The sequence below is a fragment of the Cydia pomonella genome, chromosome 19, assembly GCF_033807575.1.
Source record: "Cydia pomonella isolate Wapato2018A chromosome 19, ilCydPomo1, whole genome shotgun sequence".
NCBI classification, from domain to species: Eukaryota; Metazoa; Arthropoda; class Insecta; order Lepidoptera; family Tortricidae; genus Cydia; species Cydia pomonella.
In genome coordinates this window covers 9240637-9258466 of record NC_084721.1, presented here as the reverse complement: position 1 = coordinate 9258466, position 17830 = coordinate 9240637, and the positions used below count along the sequence as shown (strand labels likewise).

General features: G+C 36.9%; 2 protein-coding genes across 4 annotated transcripts; both read right to left on the bottom strand.

Annotated features, from left to right (window-relative positions):
• Positions 1-621: 621 nt before the first annotated feature.
• On the bottom strand, positions 622-12141 carry LOC133528155 (mucin-4-like). 3 transcript variants are annotated; one of them, XM_061865403.1, is made up of 3 exons: positions 12025-12141; positions 3870-4526; positions 622-3643 (listed from the first exon to the last, which is right to left on the bottom strand). In XM_061865403.1, coding segments are annotated over exons 1-3 (2004 nt in total). In that variant the 5' UTR covers positions 12026-12141; the 3' UTR covers positions 622-2297. The 3 variants fall into 3 exon arrangements, with proteins under 3 accessions (XP_061721387.1, XP_061721389.1, XP_061721388.1); XM_061865405.1 differs by having other exon boundaries at positions 622-4526; XM_061865404.1 differs by lacking the exon at positions 12025-12141 and having other exon boundaries at positions 3870-4683.
• A 765-nt stretch (positions 12142-12906) lies between these two features.
• On the bottom strand, positions 12907-16571 carry LOC133528533 (large ribosomal subunit protein mL40). Its single transcript, XM_061865931.1, has 5 exons — positions 16413-16571; positions 16242-16331; positions 15970-16140; positions 15004-15202; positions 12907-13074 (listed from the first exon to the last, which is right to left on the bottom strand). Exons 1-5 carry the CDS (start codon positions 16445-16447, stop codon positions 12958-12960), a joined length of 612 nt encoding a protein of 203 aa, XP_061721915.1. The 5' UTR covers positions 16448-16571; the 3' UTR covers positions 12907-12957.
• Positions 16572-17830: the final 1259 nt, after the last annotated feature.

Here is a 17830-nt window from a genome sequence, read left to right as displayed (position 1 = left end):
ACATTGAACTTTTTTCTAATATGCGTGTGCGCCTGATATGTTTTGTCACTTTGCACCTACAAGTCGAGTCAGACCAAGACAAGTCTGCAACGATTTTGACAGCACACGCAGTGCAAGTGTTATTTATACGTCATAATTTGCGTGTGCTATCAAAATAGTTGCAGACTTGTCTTAGTCATAGGCCGTACCGCGAACCACGTTCGACGTGTTGCCTCCCTTTCACACTTACGTACTAATTTACAAGTGTGATAGAGAGGCAACACGTCGAACGTGGTTCGTGGTAGGCCCTCTGACTCCAGACGCATACCCTAATTTCGGGTGGTACATTACGGGTCCACTACAATTTTGTATAATTACTTTTCATATATATATTTAATTTAATGTATATATTTATTTACGTCACACCCACACACCCCACTGGCTCCACATAAAACCAGCGCCGTTGACCACGCTAGTCGTGCCAGCTGCATTGCTGAGTGGAGACCATTTCGGCTTCACATCTTTTGTTTTGTTTATCTTTGCCCTGTATTTGCTATATGTGTTATTTGATTTGATGTGTTGTCTGAATAAATGAATTCTATTATATTCTTTTCTATTCTATATCGTAATGATCCTAAGTAAATAAAATTTAGTCCGGTTTTTCTCGTGCGGGAAAGAAACTGGCGGAATCCATTCGAACATTCCCCGGAAAAAAGCAATGGTCCTTGAATACTTTAAATAAAGGTCGCCGGACTTTGAAACATTCCCCGGAAAAAAGCAATGGTCCTTGAATACTTTAAATAAAGGTCGCCGGACTTTGATTTATAGATGTTTCGATTGAATAAGTAACTTTCATGTTTCAATGTCAGTCATTGAATTAATGATTAGTATCTTTATATAAATGCAATTTATTAGTGGAGAAAGTAAGTGCAAAATGTATGGATCAGTATGCACTTTTGTCTCAGGCGATGCCGCTTGGCACGTTGTTCCTTGGATCATCGGTATTAACCTAATTTAATGTCGTAGGCACGTTCGCCCAAATATGGAATATTGTTCTCATCTATGTGCAGGGACACCCCAGTACCAGGTTCTCCCTTGTCGACTGCCAGCGTATTTCGGATCGTCTTGACTCCTTGGCGCTGCGTAGGATATGGTCTCGCTCTGCATTTTCTATCGCATGTATAACAGGGAGTGCTCCCCGGAATTGTTCGGATTAACCAGTCAGTCCTCAACTGCCCATTTCGGTCATTCTCCATACTTTCTACATCAACTTTTGAGCTTAGTAACTCTGTGGACGACCCTAGTCTTTTCAGTAAGTTAGCGCGGTCTATTTCAAAAGATATTCGATTTAAATTTTACATCTACAATACGTGCGTACTTCATATCTTTCATAAATACGAAACAGATAAACTTAATATCAAAAATGTATTCTGACGTTTTAAGGTCTGATTCAGATCCGGGTTTGTGTGATCTGATCTGTCCCGATGGCTCTGACAATTTTTCAATCTAAAATACACAAGGATTCTCTTAATCACTTACGAATTACTTAACGCCCAGACCTTATAGGTAATATAAATCTTCAAAATTCGGATCAATGAAAATCACAACAGTTTATACAAATAGTTTATTCATGTTTTTAAGTACCTAATCAGGTTGCCTAGCCAAGATGCCAATCGCTTGTACAGTAGCGAACGAAACGCTTATGTATCTCTGTCTCACTAATATGGCAGAGTGATAGAGAGATTACAGTTTCGTTCGCTTCTGAGCAAACGATTGGCATCTTAGCTAGGCCCTCTGTTTTCGACACGATGATTAATCCTTTTAAATATGTCGCGAATACTGTAGGGTTATTGATATGTTATTATTTATTACAAGCTTTTATTTATCTTGTTTTTTTTTTTCATTTGCAATTAAACTATATCACGTCTTAAAATATCGATACGAAAAATGTGCCATAAAATTTGTATACACTACTTTAATATATAGGCAATAAAGTCGTGTATAGATATTTTTTTAGACGTGACCGTATGTGACTATGTACTGGTATGTTTGTACGGGTCAAATCTTAAAATTTAAATTCCGGTTTCCGATGAAGCTGAAAATTTGTATACATGTGTAAGCCGGATGACAATGCAATATTATGGTACCATCGAGCTTATCCGATGATGGAGACAAGAGGTGGCCATAGGAACTCTGTGATAAAACAACGCAACCTAAATGTGTTTTGGGGTTTTTATAATTGTCTCGATGAGTATTCGTTGCCTGTGATAAAAGCTTGTATCCAAAATTATTTTTTTGCCAAAATGTTATTAATTTGTTTAATATTCATAATCTCCATGTGAAAACAGTGGTCTTGTACTGGTCTTTAACCTTCTATTCCTTCTACTCGCAGTTCTAGTTCTTTTTATCCTTATATTTCTAGTCGTTGTATCAAAGAGTTTGAAAAGCGTACTTAATATAGTTTCATTTACTATAAGTACATTCGTATTTTTTTGGGCGGTTAAAGACGTCATAGTGGAAGCGGTAATACTCGTCGCAGTACGTCCATAGGTATTGCTAGGACTGACTGAAGACCTACTAGAATAAAGGTCAGAACTCGTAACAGAAGATTCCAAGCTATTTTTTTGAGTCATTTTGGGTCTATCAGTATGAACAGCGGCAGTCGTTGTAGTAGGTTCCATGGTGTTTCTTGGAGTTATTGAAGACCTACTAGTATAAGTGGTGGTATTCGTAAAACTAGGGTCAAAGGTATTTCTTTGAGTCGTTTGGAGTTTATCAGTATGAACAGAGACTGTCGTTGCAGTAGGTTCCATAGTATTTCTTGGATTGATTGAAGACCGACTAGAATAAGTGATGGCACTCGTAAGAGTAGGTTCAAAGGTATTTCTTTGAGTCGTTTTGGGTGTATCCGTATCAAAAGAGGCTGTCATTGTAGTGGGTTCAATAGTAATTCTTGAAGTGATTGACGACCTAATTACAGAATTGGTGGTACTTGTAACAGCGCGATTAATGGAATTACTTTGTGCTTTTTTGGGTCTACTAATATAAAGAGATGCTCTCACTGGAGTAGGTTCAAGAATATTTCTTGGACTGGTTGAAGATCTAATTGCATAAGTATTGGAACTTGCCGTAGTAAGGTCGAAGGTGTTTTTCTGAGTTGTTTTAGGTTTACCGATATCAATAGTAGGTGCAGAAATATTTTTTGGACTAATTGAAAACCTAGTATCAGAAGTGGTAGTATTCGTTACAGCAGGTTCTACGGTAATACTTTGTGTCGCTTTGGGTTGATCAGTATCAATAGAGGATCTTATTGCAGTATTTTTTTGAGTAGTTTTGGGTACACCTGTATTAAAAAAGTTATTCATATAAATAGGCGTAACGTCATAAATAGAGGCACCCATTGATGGAGCCGATGGAGGTCCAAATATACTTTTAGAATTGCCTGAAGATCTAGTAATGTAAGTGGTTGCTCTTGAAGAAGAAGTTACAAAGGTATTTCTTGGTATCATTGACACCATCATAATAAAAGCAATGGCATTCATCTTAGTAGATACAAAAGATTTTCTTGTCGTAGTTGTAGTTATTGTAGCGCAAATGTTAGCTTGCGTTGTAGTAGACATACAATTATCTCTTGATGATCTTGTAAAATATGTATTCGTGGTACCTGTAATCGTAAGTTGTAGTGAGTAAGTACAGTACCTATAACATTTATGTAGAAGGCATCAAATTTCTCTACAGTGCCTACATTAGTCTAATAAATGTAAATAATCAGAAAATATTTTATAGATCGAATATGTTTGCTAAGTGTGCTTACGCACATTTTATGTAAACTAGAAGAGAGTATTTATTTCTTACATTTTTGAAAGATATAAAAAGATAGGCATTTGCACCTTTAATTTGTGTAATTTCTTGTTGTTGTCTGGCACATTCGATTGGTAACCTAAAAAATACTGAATTTTCTGCAGTTTTATCTATTCCATTCACGTTATCCTTTGCACGATTTAAGATTATCGTCCTTAATTTGCTTCGTGAAATAAAAGGACATGCTATATTAGCTTCGACAGGATTTTCGACTATTACAGTAGGTTCTTTTGTGGTTTCATGTAATTTGACTCTGATGTTGATCATTTCGCTTTGTTTCATACAATGTTTTGTTAAATCTTCTAGATTTTTTGCAATAAAGTTTCCCTTTCCACGTTCTTTTATTACTTCCCTTAATAAACTTCGCCTAATCCAGCGACAAGGCAATTGGGCTTCTACGGGATTGTCTACATAAACAACTGGCTCGTTTTCAGGGTCGATCTGTTGTCTTTCTTCAAATATTCTCTTTCTAATCGTTAATATCTTAGTATCCGGGGTAGAATCTGCTGAATATATAATATACGCTTCATCATTATTTTTCTTCTTTTTCGCTGTATTAAGAATCCATTTACTAACTGTATCTTCTTTAATGGAATTGTCAGAGTAATTATCAAGTACATTTGGCTGGGATCCTTCAATGTACAATGACAACGAACATGCATATAGAAGACTCATGTAGATTTTCACTGAAACGTTTTAAAATATATAATTATACACCGTGGGCTCGAATAATTCGACAGATTTTAAAGGTGTATTCTTGGCCACATTTAGAGACTAAAATTTTATACTAAGTTTTTATAAAATTGCTCTTGTTTTTGAGATATTGACAATTCTTTTGAAACTTTATTTCTGTAATAACTCAGTAAAAAAAAAACGCTTTTTTGGCTGCCACTATGTGACTTAGTTTAGTCATATCTACTGACAGATATTAAAGTTTTAAAGGAAACTCGCAAAATGTATATGTAAACAAAAAACTTTACTTATTCGTTGTAATGTTTTTTCGACGAGATGTGAAAAGGAATAACGTGTCGTGAGCAGAAAACACACACATTTTTTTCCAAAAGTCATACAACATTTTTTAGTTACGTAGGAATGCGTGGTTAACCTGTCTGGTTACTAGAGCCGATGGTGTATAACCAACTTAGTAGTTCAACTGAGTATCAAGATTGCTTTCGTTAGCCGAGCAACATAATTTTCAATTAGGAATAGGACAGTTGTGAAGAACTCTGTAATTAATAACGAATTGAATGAATTTTTACCGTTCAACGAAAACCCCTTTCAGGATGCTCGGTGACTAATATACAGGACGACCTTGATACCGCTCGCAGTTCGCAGTGCATCTTACGCGTACCAATAAGTATGAATACCTACACTACAGGACATTATTATCGCTGATTCTCATCCATTTTACTGCACAATTAAGTATTTCTAAATTCTACCTGTTTTTTTTATTGTACTTGAAATTCATTGTTTTTGCGCTGGTAAATAAATATCTTTTTATTTTTATTTTATTTTTTATTTTTATGACGACCAGTCTAGCCTAGTGGGTAGTGACCCTGCCTACGAGTATGAAGCCGACGGTCCTGCATGGGTTCGAATCTCAGTAAGGGCATTTATTTGTGAGATGAACACAGATATTTGTTCCTGAGTCATGGGTGTTTTATATGTATATATATATATAAGTATGTATTTATCTAACTATATAAATAAGTCGTCGTCTACCCATAGTATAAGCTTTGCTTAGTTTGGGGCTAGGTTAATCTGTGTACGATGTCCATCTTATATAACCTCTGATAATATATAATCTATCGTAGAAAATCACGAACATAGGTCTAAAAATATGAAAATCGCTTCTATAAATCCACCATTTTCTTTTTGAGAGAACTCGTCGATTTTAAACTGTCGTGAGACATACTATCATTAAACTAATTCTAAGGATTCACACACAGTGGAATCCGTACAATTAGTTTAAATCATCGCTTACTTTTTTTGTTAAAACTTACATCGAAGTAAAATTCAAAAACATGATATCCAACATGATATATTTGACGACCGGTTTGGCCTAGTGGGTAGTGACCCTGCCTACAAAGCTGAAGGTCCCGGGTTCAAATCCTGGTAAGGGCATTTATTCGTGTGATGAGCATGGATATTTGTTCCTGAGTCATGGGTGTTTTCTATGTATTTAAGTATTTATAAATATTTATATATTATATATATCGTTGTCTAAGTGCCCTCAACACAAGCCTTATTGAGCTTACTGTGGGACTTAGTCAATTTGTGTAATAATGTCCTATAATATTTATTTATTTATTTATATCCCCGTCCCGAGCACGCACATCCGTCTTGCTCACGCTTACACTTAGTGAGAGTGAGAGAAGAACTCGAATCTTCGGGGCCTTAACGATGACAGACTGTTTGGTCTACTGACCCTTACTTGCTACGGGCTACGTTGTAGTACCTGCCTACTTCGTATCGGAAGTATCTCAGGCAGGGACCGGACCCGCTTACCCTAACCCGTTCAAAAACCCGGGTTATTGTAAAGCTGTGTTCCAAAAACCGCTTCATTTCGGTAAGCTTTTGATTGGCTTACCGGTTAAGAAGCTAATCCTTTTATATGAATTAATTCAGGTTAGCGCTTACCGATATTAAAAACCCGGGAAAGGGTTATCGCTTCAAGCGCTGATTAAATACGAACAAGCTGTTTTAGCTTTTACGTAAATTGCATATGGTCTATTAACGTAGCGCCCGACGTGAAACACGGCGGTTCCATTCCCTACGTGCACGTGCGAGTGCGCGGCGCGGCGCGGCGGCAGTCGGTATTTGTCAAAGGCTTTGTAATTTGCCGACCTAATATTGCTAATTCAAACAAAAGTGTACGTTAAGTCAAGTAGCGCACGACGTAGATTTCAAAACACATGCTAAGGTTTAAGGCAAATTACCTAATATGGTAAGGCGTTGCATTGATTTTGGTATATTTTTGTTTAGTACCTATTACTCCTATTATTGTCACTTTCTTTATCGTTTGCTGTCTGTGCACATCTCGTGTGTCAGTGGAACTCATCAATGGCTTCTAATAATTTTATCGAGTTAGGGCTCATTTTAAAGGTCTTGACGAGTTCTTTACGATACACATGGTGGAGAGGGTCTGATGGTGGAATCGGAAGGTGTCGATGGAACTCATCGATAACTACTAGTAATGCTATCGAGTTAGGGCTCATTTTAAAGGTCTTGACGAGTTCTTTACGATACACATGGGGGAGAGGGTCTGATGGTGGAATGGGAAGGTATCGATGGAACTCATCGATAACTACTAGTAATGCTATCGAGTTTGGGCTCATTTTAAATATGTTGACGAGTTCTTTACGATACACATGGTGGCGAGGGTCTGATGGTGGAATCGGAAGGTGTCAGTGGAACTCATCGATAACTACTAGTAATGCTTTCGAGTTTGGGCTCATTTTAAAGGTCTTGACGAGTTCTTTACGATACACATGGTGGCAAGGGTCTGATGGTGGAATCGGAAGGTGTCAGTGCAACTCATCGATAACTACTAGTAATGCTATCGAGTTTGGGCTCATTTTAAAGGTCTTGACGAGTTATTTACGATACACATGGTGGCGAGGGTCTGATGGTGGTATGGGAAGGTATCGATGGAACTCATCGATACCTACTAGTAATGCTATCGAATTTGGGCTCATTTTAAATGTCTTGACGAGTTCTTTACGATAGACATGGTGGCGAGGGTCTGATGGTGGAATCAGAAGGTGTTGATGGAACTCATCGATAACTACTAGTAATGCTATCGAGTTTGGGGTCATTTTAAAGGTCTTCACGAGTTCTTTACGATACACATGTTGGCGAGGGTCTGATGGTGGAATCCGAATGTGTTGATGGAACTCATCGATAACTACTAGTAATGTTATCGAGTTAGGGCTCATTTTAAATGTCGTGAAGAGTTCTTTACGATACACATGGTGACGAAGGTCTGATGGTGGAATCGGAAGGTGTCAGCGGAACTCATCGATGACTTCCCATAATGCTATCGAGTTTAGGCTCATTTTAAATGTCTTGACGAGTTCTTTACGATACACATGGTTGAGGTTCATCATTTTTGAAAACCACATTTCCTAAAACCTTTAAAACGACATCCATGACAACTTTTATGACAAGTTGCATGGCCGCCATCTTGGATTACAAAATAGTCATGACTTTCGAAATCCGCACTCCCTAAAACCTACAAAACGACATCCATGAAGACTTTTATGACAAATTGCATGGTCGCCATCTTGGATTCCAAAATAGTCATGATTTTCGAAATCCGCACATCGTAAAACCTATACAATGACATCCATGACTCATTTTCTGACATATTTCATGGTCGGCATCATGAAATCCAAAATGATCATCTTTTTCGAAATCCGCACTCTCTAAAACCTATAAAACGACATCCATGATGACTTTTATTAAATAGTACGTGGCCGTCATCTTGGCTTCCAAAATAGTCATCATTTTCGAAATCCGCACTCCCTAAAACCTATAAAACGATATCCATGACGACTTTTAAGACAAAAAGCATGGCCGCCATCTTGGATTCCAAAATAGTCATGATTTTCGAAATCCGCACTCCCTAAAACCTAAAAAACGACTTCCTTGATGACTTTTATGACAAAATATGTGGCCGCCATCTTTGATTTCAAAATGGTCATCATTTTCGAAATCCGCACTCCCTAAAACCTATAAAACGACATCCATGATGACTTTTATTAAATAGTACGTGGCCGTCATCTTGGATTCCAAAATAGTCATCATTTTCCAAATCCGCACTCCCTAAAACCTATAAAACGATATCCATGACGACTTCTATGACAAAAAGCATGGCCGCCATCTTGGATTCCAAAATAGTCATGATTTTCGAAATCCGCACTCCCTAAAACCTAAAAAACGACTACCAAGATGACTTTTATGACAATATGTGTGGCCGCCATCTTTGATTTCAAAATGGTCATCATTTTCGAAATCCGCACTCCCTAAAACCTATAAAACGACATCCATGACGATTTTTATGACATAGTACATGGTCACCATCTTGGACTCCATCCATGATGACTTATAGGACAAAAAGCATGGCCGCCATCTTGGATTCCAAAATAGTCATGATTTTCGAAATCTGCACTCCCTAAAACCTACAAAACGACATCCATGACAACTTTTATGACAAATTGCATGGTCGCCATCTTGGATTCCAAAATAGTCATGATTTTCGAAATCCGCACATCGTAAAACCTATACAATGACATCCATGACTCATTTTCTGACATATTTCATGGTCGGCATCATGAAATCCAAAATGATCATCTTTTTCGAAATCCGCACTCTCTAAAACCTATAAAACGACATCCATGATGACTTTTATTAAATAGTACGTGGCCGTCATCTTGGCTTCGAAAATAGTCATCATTTTCGAAATCCGCACTCCCTAAAACCTATAAAACGATATCCATGACGACTTTTAAGACAAAAAGCATGGCCGCCATCTTGGATTCCAAAATAGTCATGATTTTCGAAATCCGCACTCCCTAAAACCTAAAAAACGACTTCCTTGATGACTTTTATGACAAAATATGTGGCCGCCATCTTTGATTTCAAAATGGTCATCATTTTCGAAATCCGCACTCCCTAAAACCTATAAAACGACATCCATGATGACTTTTATTAAATAGTACGTGGCCGTCATCTTGGATTCCAAAATAGTCATCATTTTCCAAATCCGCACTCCCTAAAACCTATAAAACGATATCCATGACGACTTCTATGACAAAAAGCATGGCCGCCATCTTGGATTCCAAAATAGTCATGATTTTCGAAATCCGCACTCCCTAAAACCTAAAAAACGACTACCAAGATGACTTTTATGACAATATGTGTGGCCGCCATCTTTGATTTCAAAATGGTCATCATTTTCGAAATCCGCACTCCCTAAAACCTATAAAACGACATCCATGACGATTTTTATGACATAGTACATGGTCACCATCTTGGACTCCATCCATGACGACTTATAGGACAAAAAGCATGGCCGCCATCTTGGATTCCAAAATAGTCATGATTTTCGAAATCTGCACTCCGTAAAACCTATATAACGACATCCATGACGATTTTTATGACATTGTACATGGTCACCATCTTGGACTCCAAAATGGTCATCTTTTTCGAAATCTGCACTCCCTAAAACGAATAAAACGACATCCATGACGACTTTTATGACAAATTGCATGGCCGCCATCTTGGATTCCAAAATAGTCATGACTTTCGAAATCCGCACTCCCTAAAACCCATAAAACGACATCCATGAAGACTTTTATGACAAATTGCATGGCCGCCATCTTGGATTCCAAAATAGTCATCATTTTCGAAATCTGCACTCCCTAAAACGTATAAAACGACATCCATAACGACTTTTATGACAAATTGCATGGGCGCCATCTTGGATTCCAAAATAGTCATGATTTTCGAAATCCGCACTCCCTAAAACCTATAAAACGACATCCATGAAGACTTTTATGACAAATTGCATGGCCGCCATCTTGGACTCCAAAATGGTCATCATTTTCGAAATCCGCACTCCCTAAAACCTATAAAACGACATCCATGAAGACTTTTATGACAAATTGCATGGCCGCCATCTTGGACTCCAAAATGATCATCATTTTCGAAATCCGCACTCCCTAAAACGTATAAAACGACATCCATGACGACTTTTATGAAAAATTGCATGGCCGCCATCTTGGATTCCAAAATAGTCATCATTTTCGGAATCGGAACTCCCTAAAACCTAAAAATGATGATTTTTATGACAAAGTGTGTGGCCGCCATCTTACTAAAACCTGTTATAAACCGGATACAAATAAGCATCTATATAGTAAGTCAACATTAACGAAAAGTACTTTTACGTCGGTAGTTACAATATACCTATCGAATCAATTACGTAATGCCCATCTCTCCCGCGGTGCCGCAGCGGTGGGGGAAAGGCGCGGGAGAGGGGTAAGGCTTACCCTAAACCGAAAGGTTACCGGTTAGTACACGCAAAACACAAACCGAATCAGCTCCTGTAAGCGGTAACCACTTGTTACGATTAGGTTAATCTGAATAATACGGGTTATCATTATTGTTGGGTAACCGGTTGAACGGGTTACCCAAACGATTAGCTTATCGTATGAAGGGGTTACCCATTCCGAACGGGTAAGGCAAATGAACGGGTTTTCCGGTCCCTGATCTCAGGTGAGATCGTGGTCAAACGCCTGCTTATACATCATAAAAAAACCTGAATTTTGCAGGAGCGGGGTTTTGCGTGTATAATATATAGGCATTATAACGGAGATTAATCTTTAGAAAATCATCAGAACTAAAAGATGTTGTCCTAAGTTTATCTTAAATGTTGTGTTACCAATTGTGTAAATAAAATGTGTGGAAATCTGGACAGTTTTCAATATTCAAGTTTCAACATACAAGTTTGGTGCAGTGGCCGCAACGTTAATCTGTACAACGTATACCTACTTATTAGCTTAACCAGCATGTCAATGTCACTGAAAGGCTGGAGCATATCATACTGGAAAGGAATCACTCTATTTTATTCATACGAATTCAGCCCAAAACAATGAAAAACATTTATACCTATATTACCTATGTTTTCACTCCTACTGACACAAATGCCTATTAAAGAATAAATCTGAACCTGATCTTCCTTAGTAAGTATATAATTTCCCTTCCTAGGTGAAATTATACACAATATACATCAACTACCTACTTAAGTACCTACACGCTGTGTTTCTTGAATTCCGTTGACTTCGGCATATGACTAAGTACATTTAAGGAAAGTAAATTGCATAGTTAATTGTCGTGTTTTTTTTTTCATACAAAATATACAGTTGTTCTAACACAGGCATTGAGTGTCAATTACTTACGTTTAGTAGCAGATATATGAACTCGTAATAAAGAGTATGCAATATTTGTAATCAGGCCTTAAGGCAAGTGTACACGCTGGTAAGGGTCTTATCAGGTCAAAATAAATTATTGGTTATCTTCAAAATGGAGTCGATTAGAATACCAGTGTCTTTGAGAAATTAACTTAATTTAAGCTCAACAATAGAGTTTAAGCTTAAATCCAGATACTTAGACATTACTTACTGTCAAGATATTCATGTATAAAAATTCACACCATCACTAGGTACTTGGAAACTTGTGCAGTTATTGTTAACTTATGGATTTTTTGATGCATATATATGATTGCCGATATGTAAATGTTCATTATTAAAATTACCTATAGCTTCACAACATTACCTATATTTACCAATTCATTCGGCAAAACAATCGTATGATTATATTGTCGAATACTGTAGAATTTATTGAAACATTTTGTGGCCATTGAAGCAGAGAAATCGATTTAATCCTTGAAAGACTTTTATGATTTAAAAGCTTCTGTCAACATCCGCAATTAACGGCATTGGCATTGATGCGCTTTCCCTCCGTCTCTTCCTTTTCTTTTTATGTTTTACGGCGATTAATTAACAAAACAACAGTGACCTGATGAGGGTCCATCCTGCGTCCTGCTTTTCAAGTTAAGGGGTCCCTTTTCCAAATATATAAAAATATGGCACGTGCCAGCATCTTAGGAAATTATTTTTGTCCTTTATGTTGGTGATTAGGGAAAGTTAATGGATTTTAGCGAGCAATTTGATTTTGATCAGGTCGTATTGAGGAGTGCGACTTTAAGCCAATCATAATGCGACTTTGATATATTTAATATATAATAGAAACAGTAGCATATACCTACGTTATAATTATACAGTTTGCGACTAAATTAAAAGATGACCTATAAATTTGTGCATAAGTACAGAGAAGTTAGCACGTTACCCCAACAAAGGTTTTAAGGTTATAAGAGATACCGTTAAACCACCTAACCAAAACTAACTCTTTATTTAGGTGTGACTATTATTTTAATTAATTTATAATTGAAACCGCTTAACTATAAGACTGATACATGACATAGCTACGCAAGAAAACACTAAGTGACTATAACAATATTTTATTAACATCTAACAATAAATTACAATATTGCCACTAATTGTCCCACTTCTTAGAAACGTCGACGTACTCGCCGTCAGGAGAGTCGTATCCCTTGATGGGTGGGGTCGCCACGGGCCCCTTCACCGAGTAGGGGATAAGCTGCAGATCCGGCTGGAAAAAAAGTTATGAAAATGTATCCCGCCTTTAACAGTGTACTATATCTACAGTGCCTACCATATATGGCCTTAAGTCGGTCATCATATTGGATAGAGATAATTCTTCAGTGTGCGAATAGGACATCGCTATATACGAGTATAGCGCTGGCTCGCTCACACATCTGAGCAGCATGTGGCTGCGCATCAGTTTTATAACCACACCGAAATTTATTATTATTATTATTTATCTACCTACAAGTACTTTAATGTGGATAGTCTTTAATAATATTGTTTCGTTTAAAACAATGATGATGTAAAAAAGCAAAAACTAAGTTGAAAATTACAAGGCCATTTCAAGTGGTTATAGATTATTTGTTTTTAATTAAATTACGAATTATAAAATGTTGTAATGTATTTCATAAATTGTATAGTTGTTTGTAAGGATTTGTGTAAGATTGTGCCTATAATATTTTTTTTGACTGAATAAATACTGATTTTATTAAGCTACTTTATTCATAATATGATTTGAATAAATTCCAACATACTCATATATTTTCATACTTTGAGACTCGTAAAAGGTTTATAGATTTCTCCAATAAATACTATAAATAGAATGGCGTATCTGACACGAGAGGTATAATTCAGAATAAAAGGGCTAAATAGAATAGCATAACAGATGGACCATGGTGTCCTTTAACTACGCCCAAATGAAAGGAATGGGCACTGTGAATATTATCACGCTTTGTGTGGTAGGGCACAGCACATAGGATAAATCATTCCACATCTAGAGCAGAACTCAACTGGGGAAGTACCTCCACCTTACCGAAAACCGCAGCCAAATAACACTAGACTAGACCCTACACATAGTGTTGTGTTCCTACCAGTGAATAAGATAGCCAGTGCTCAAAGAGGGTGCGGAGTGTTAGGGTCGGCAACGCGCATGTGACACCTCTGGAATTGCAGGCATCCATAGTTTACGGAGACTGCTTATCATAGAACGAGCCGTATGCTTGTTTACCACTGACGTAATTAAAAAAATGAACACCTGTATCCTGCCTAGTCAAACTTACGGAAGCCAAACTTGGACATACACAAAGAAAGTACGTAAAGCTATGACGACCTGTCAACGATCTATGGAGAGAAGGTATATTGAATATAAGGAAAATACAGAAAATTAGAAGCGAAATAATACTTCAAAAGACCAATCTAACAGACGCTCTTCAACAAGCTCTTCATCTAAAATGGCAATGGGCAGGCCATGTATCCAGATATAAAGACAAAAGATGGACATTAGTAGCAACAAAATGGACCGGACCTGCAGGACGGAGGCTCCAAAGAAGGCCCAAAAAGAAGTGGATAGACGACATCTCCTCCGTCGCAGGAAAAGACTGGCTCCAAAAAGCCCAAGACAGGGGTGAGTGGAGAAAAATGAGGAGGCTTTCACCCAGCAGATGGGATCTGTAGTCAGCCCCAACTCAAAGTTAAAAAAAATAAAAAGAATAACAATACTAAGATCTGTTAAGATTAAAAACAATACTGTTAGATAATATTATCGATACATAGTACTTATATTTCTAAATAGCTGTGTAAGTTTTGATACCTACAAGTAAGCATTTTAAATTAATCATTTAACTCAGTACTCACCTACTAAAATAAGTTTGTATAATGTATGAGTAGGTATGACACAACATTGTTAGCTTTATTTTGGAGTGCACTATTCGCCAACAAACTGTTCACAGTTTGGCGAAAAAATATGTATACCATACCTACCACTTAAGTTTTCTCTTGAAATAAATAAATAAAAAATAATAGTAATAATCTGACTGTAGAACTAATGAAGCTTTAATAAATAAATAAACTAATTAATCAACAACCGGAATAAAAATACTAATAACCACTGATACTATATTTGAATTTTCTTATTAGTCTGAAATGCAGTTCTCACCATAATTGCTTCATCATACAAGTCCTCGGAGACTTCATACAGCTTATCCAGGGCCCTCCGTTGTGATGCCATGATCCTATCAATTTGGGCAACTGTGGCAATATACTCCTCACGTTTGTACCTGGCCCAGTCCTTTTGCAACAGGGCTCGAACTTCTATTTCTTCTGCTGATAACTTTGGCTCTGGGCGCTTTCTCTTTCTGAAAAAAAAAGTAAGTTGGTATAGTTACAAGTCCACATACCATTAATGAAAATATAGCAGATCAGCTCCAATCTTAGACAAAATCAATTTAGTCCTTTCCAACATCAATGAAATCAATATCATTCTCAATTTGAAGGTGCATTAGCTTACTTTCTAATTGAATATTATTACCTACAATTTAAACTATAATGTCACTACAAATAACCATATTTAGCCCACTTAAATATACTCACCAGGATTAAAAAACTATTGGCTTCATATGCAGGGTCACTACCAAATATGTTACATAGCCATTTATTGCTTTAACCTTTTGACCGCCAAAGACGTCATATGACGCGCGCGGCTACAGCCCAATATCAACCTTCATGCGTACCGACAAGGTTCACCATTACGCGCCGCGTACGATAGGTGTGGCGTTCAAAAGGTTAAGGATTGGTCTTTGTTTCAAAGAAAATAAGTTATTTAAACTAATGATGAAAATTATTAAAGCCCCAAAAGAAACTTTTAACCCTTTTGTTAAAGAGCTGTAATATAGACCTTCATGCATTCCAATAAGGTTTACAATGGTGCATTATTTATAATAGGCACAAACTTGATCATCATCATCATCATCATCATCATCATCATCATCATTTTTTATTCAATAACAATATTACATTGTGTTTGAAAAATCTTAAATCTAAGGGTTAAACAAAAATGTATTATTTATTTTTAAAGCAGACTTCCATTATACTCCTAAAACAAAATGTTATGATTATGACTTACTTTATCTGATCCATGAGATGTAATGGCACTTCCAACTCATCTATTGGTTTAAGCTGTCTTGCATTCTTTTCAAGCCTCCGGATCTGCTTTTCTAATTTTTTTCGGCGACGTTCTTCACGCGCCTTCACTATGGCTGGATCGATTTTTTTCTTTTTCTTCATTGGTTCCGCACTTGAAAGATATTTTAAAAGTTTTAGTATTATTGTACACATATGCAAGGACTCATACACCCCACACAGGTACTCAAGACTTACTTGCTACTGAGAACTTACCATAAATAATCAGTTACTTTGAATTGAATGGATGTTGTCGTGGAAATATTTCGAGTTAGTTGTCGCTTAGCCGCAGGGCATATCGACAATCTGAAAAATAACTTTGGGTAAAATATTACAGTATACAATACCATTTCATTATAAATTATGACTGAATGTATAATTTTGCACCTTGAGAATTGTCTTAAAATAGACAAATTAAACATTTTATAACTGTTCCGGGTAAAGTTTAAGAACTAGTGGTTTTTATTAGAATTAATCTAGATAAATAACACTGCAAACGCAATAGAGGTTATGTTAGATCGTAGAACTGTCAAAGAAATGTCATTTTGACAGTTTTGACAGATTAAGATGAAGTATGTTCAAGATAAGTACGAAAACGCTATTGAGCAGTGTCCAGACGGGACAATTTTTCGCAGTCTAAAGAGCTCGTCGTCGTCGTCGTCAATTGGGAGCACTTTTCACCGTCACTCTAATTACGTCTTAGTGAGAGTAAAAGAGAAAGATCCCCGCAATTTGCGTAAATCGGTTTTTGTGGTAGGCTCCCCGTTCTCTTGCTCGAATCACGGCGCCTCGCCGTGAACGTAAAGTACGGCGTCGATTTCGCACATTGTTCACGCCTTCGCGTCTTATTCTCCGTTTTTGTCGGTTTAATGTCCCGCGTCAAAGAAGGCGCGAAGCGAGAACTTGCATGACTATTAGTATTTTGATTAGTATTCAGTATTTATTTCTTGCAAACCATGGTACATATTTAGTTCTTATACATATCATATGGTATCTTAAGGGCAAAGTGTGGACTGAACGAAGATGTAGTGACAAAAATTGAGAAAGGTATGTTGAGATGGTTTGACACGTGGAAAGAAGGTTAACAAAGATAGTGTATAAGGGAGAAGTAGAAGAGGTAACTGGAAGGGGTAGACCTCGGCGGACTTTCTCTGATCAAATCGGGGAAATCCTGAAGAAAGGCCAGGTCAAGAGCACCCTAAATCGATGAGCGTGTATGAGGAATGTCATGAAAGTGAAGGAAGCGAAAGAGGTATGTCAGGATCGTAGCAAGTGGAAATCCGTGGTCTCTGCCTACCCCTCCGGGAAATAGGCGTGATTATATATGTATGTATGTATCACATGGGACCCTGCATAGGGTATAGCAAATATCAAATATTCTAACTCTCTTAAATATTTGAAAATACTTAATATTAAATAGTACAATCTTTAAACAGTTTAAACTAATAACAATAATCGTATAGTTAACATTATATTATATAAAGAGATAGTAGGTACGAGTATTTATGTATGTGCACTACGTGACAGTGTACCATTGGGTCTGAAAATTACGATTTTTTCTCTTCTATGGATTCAGCTATTGAATAGTAAGTATGCTTTTTTAATTAAATTATGCTTCAACTTTGTTTCAAATAAATGGCAATTTTCCTCTAATTTAATTAAACTAGGGATATTGTTGTAAATTGGTATGGATGTGTAGTAACGGCCTTTTTTGAAAATATCAACTTTTGGTTCCGGTAGAATGAAATCTAGTTTACGGTGGGGGTTTTTATTACACACTATTATGGCTCATCTGTGGCAAGGTT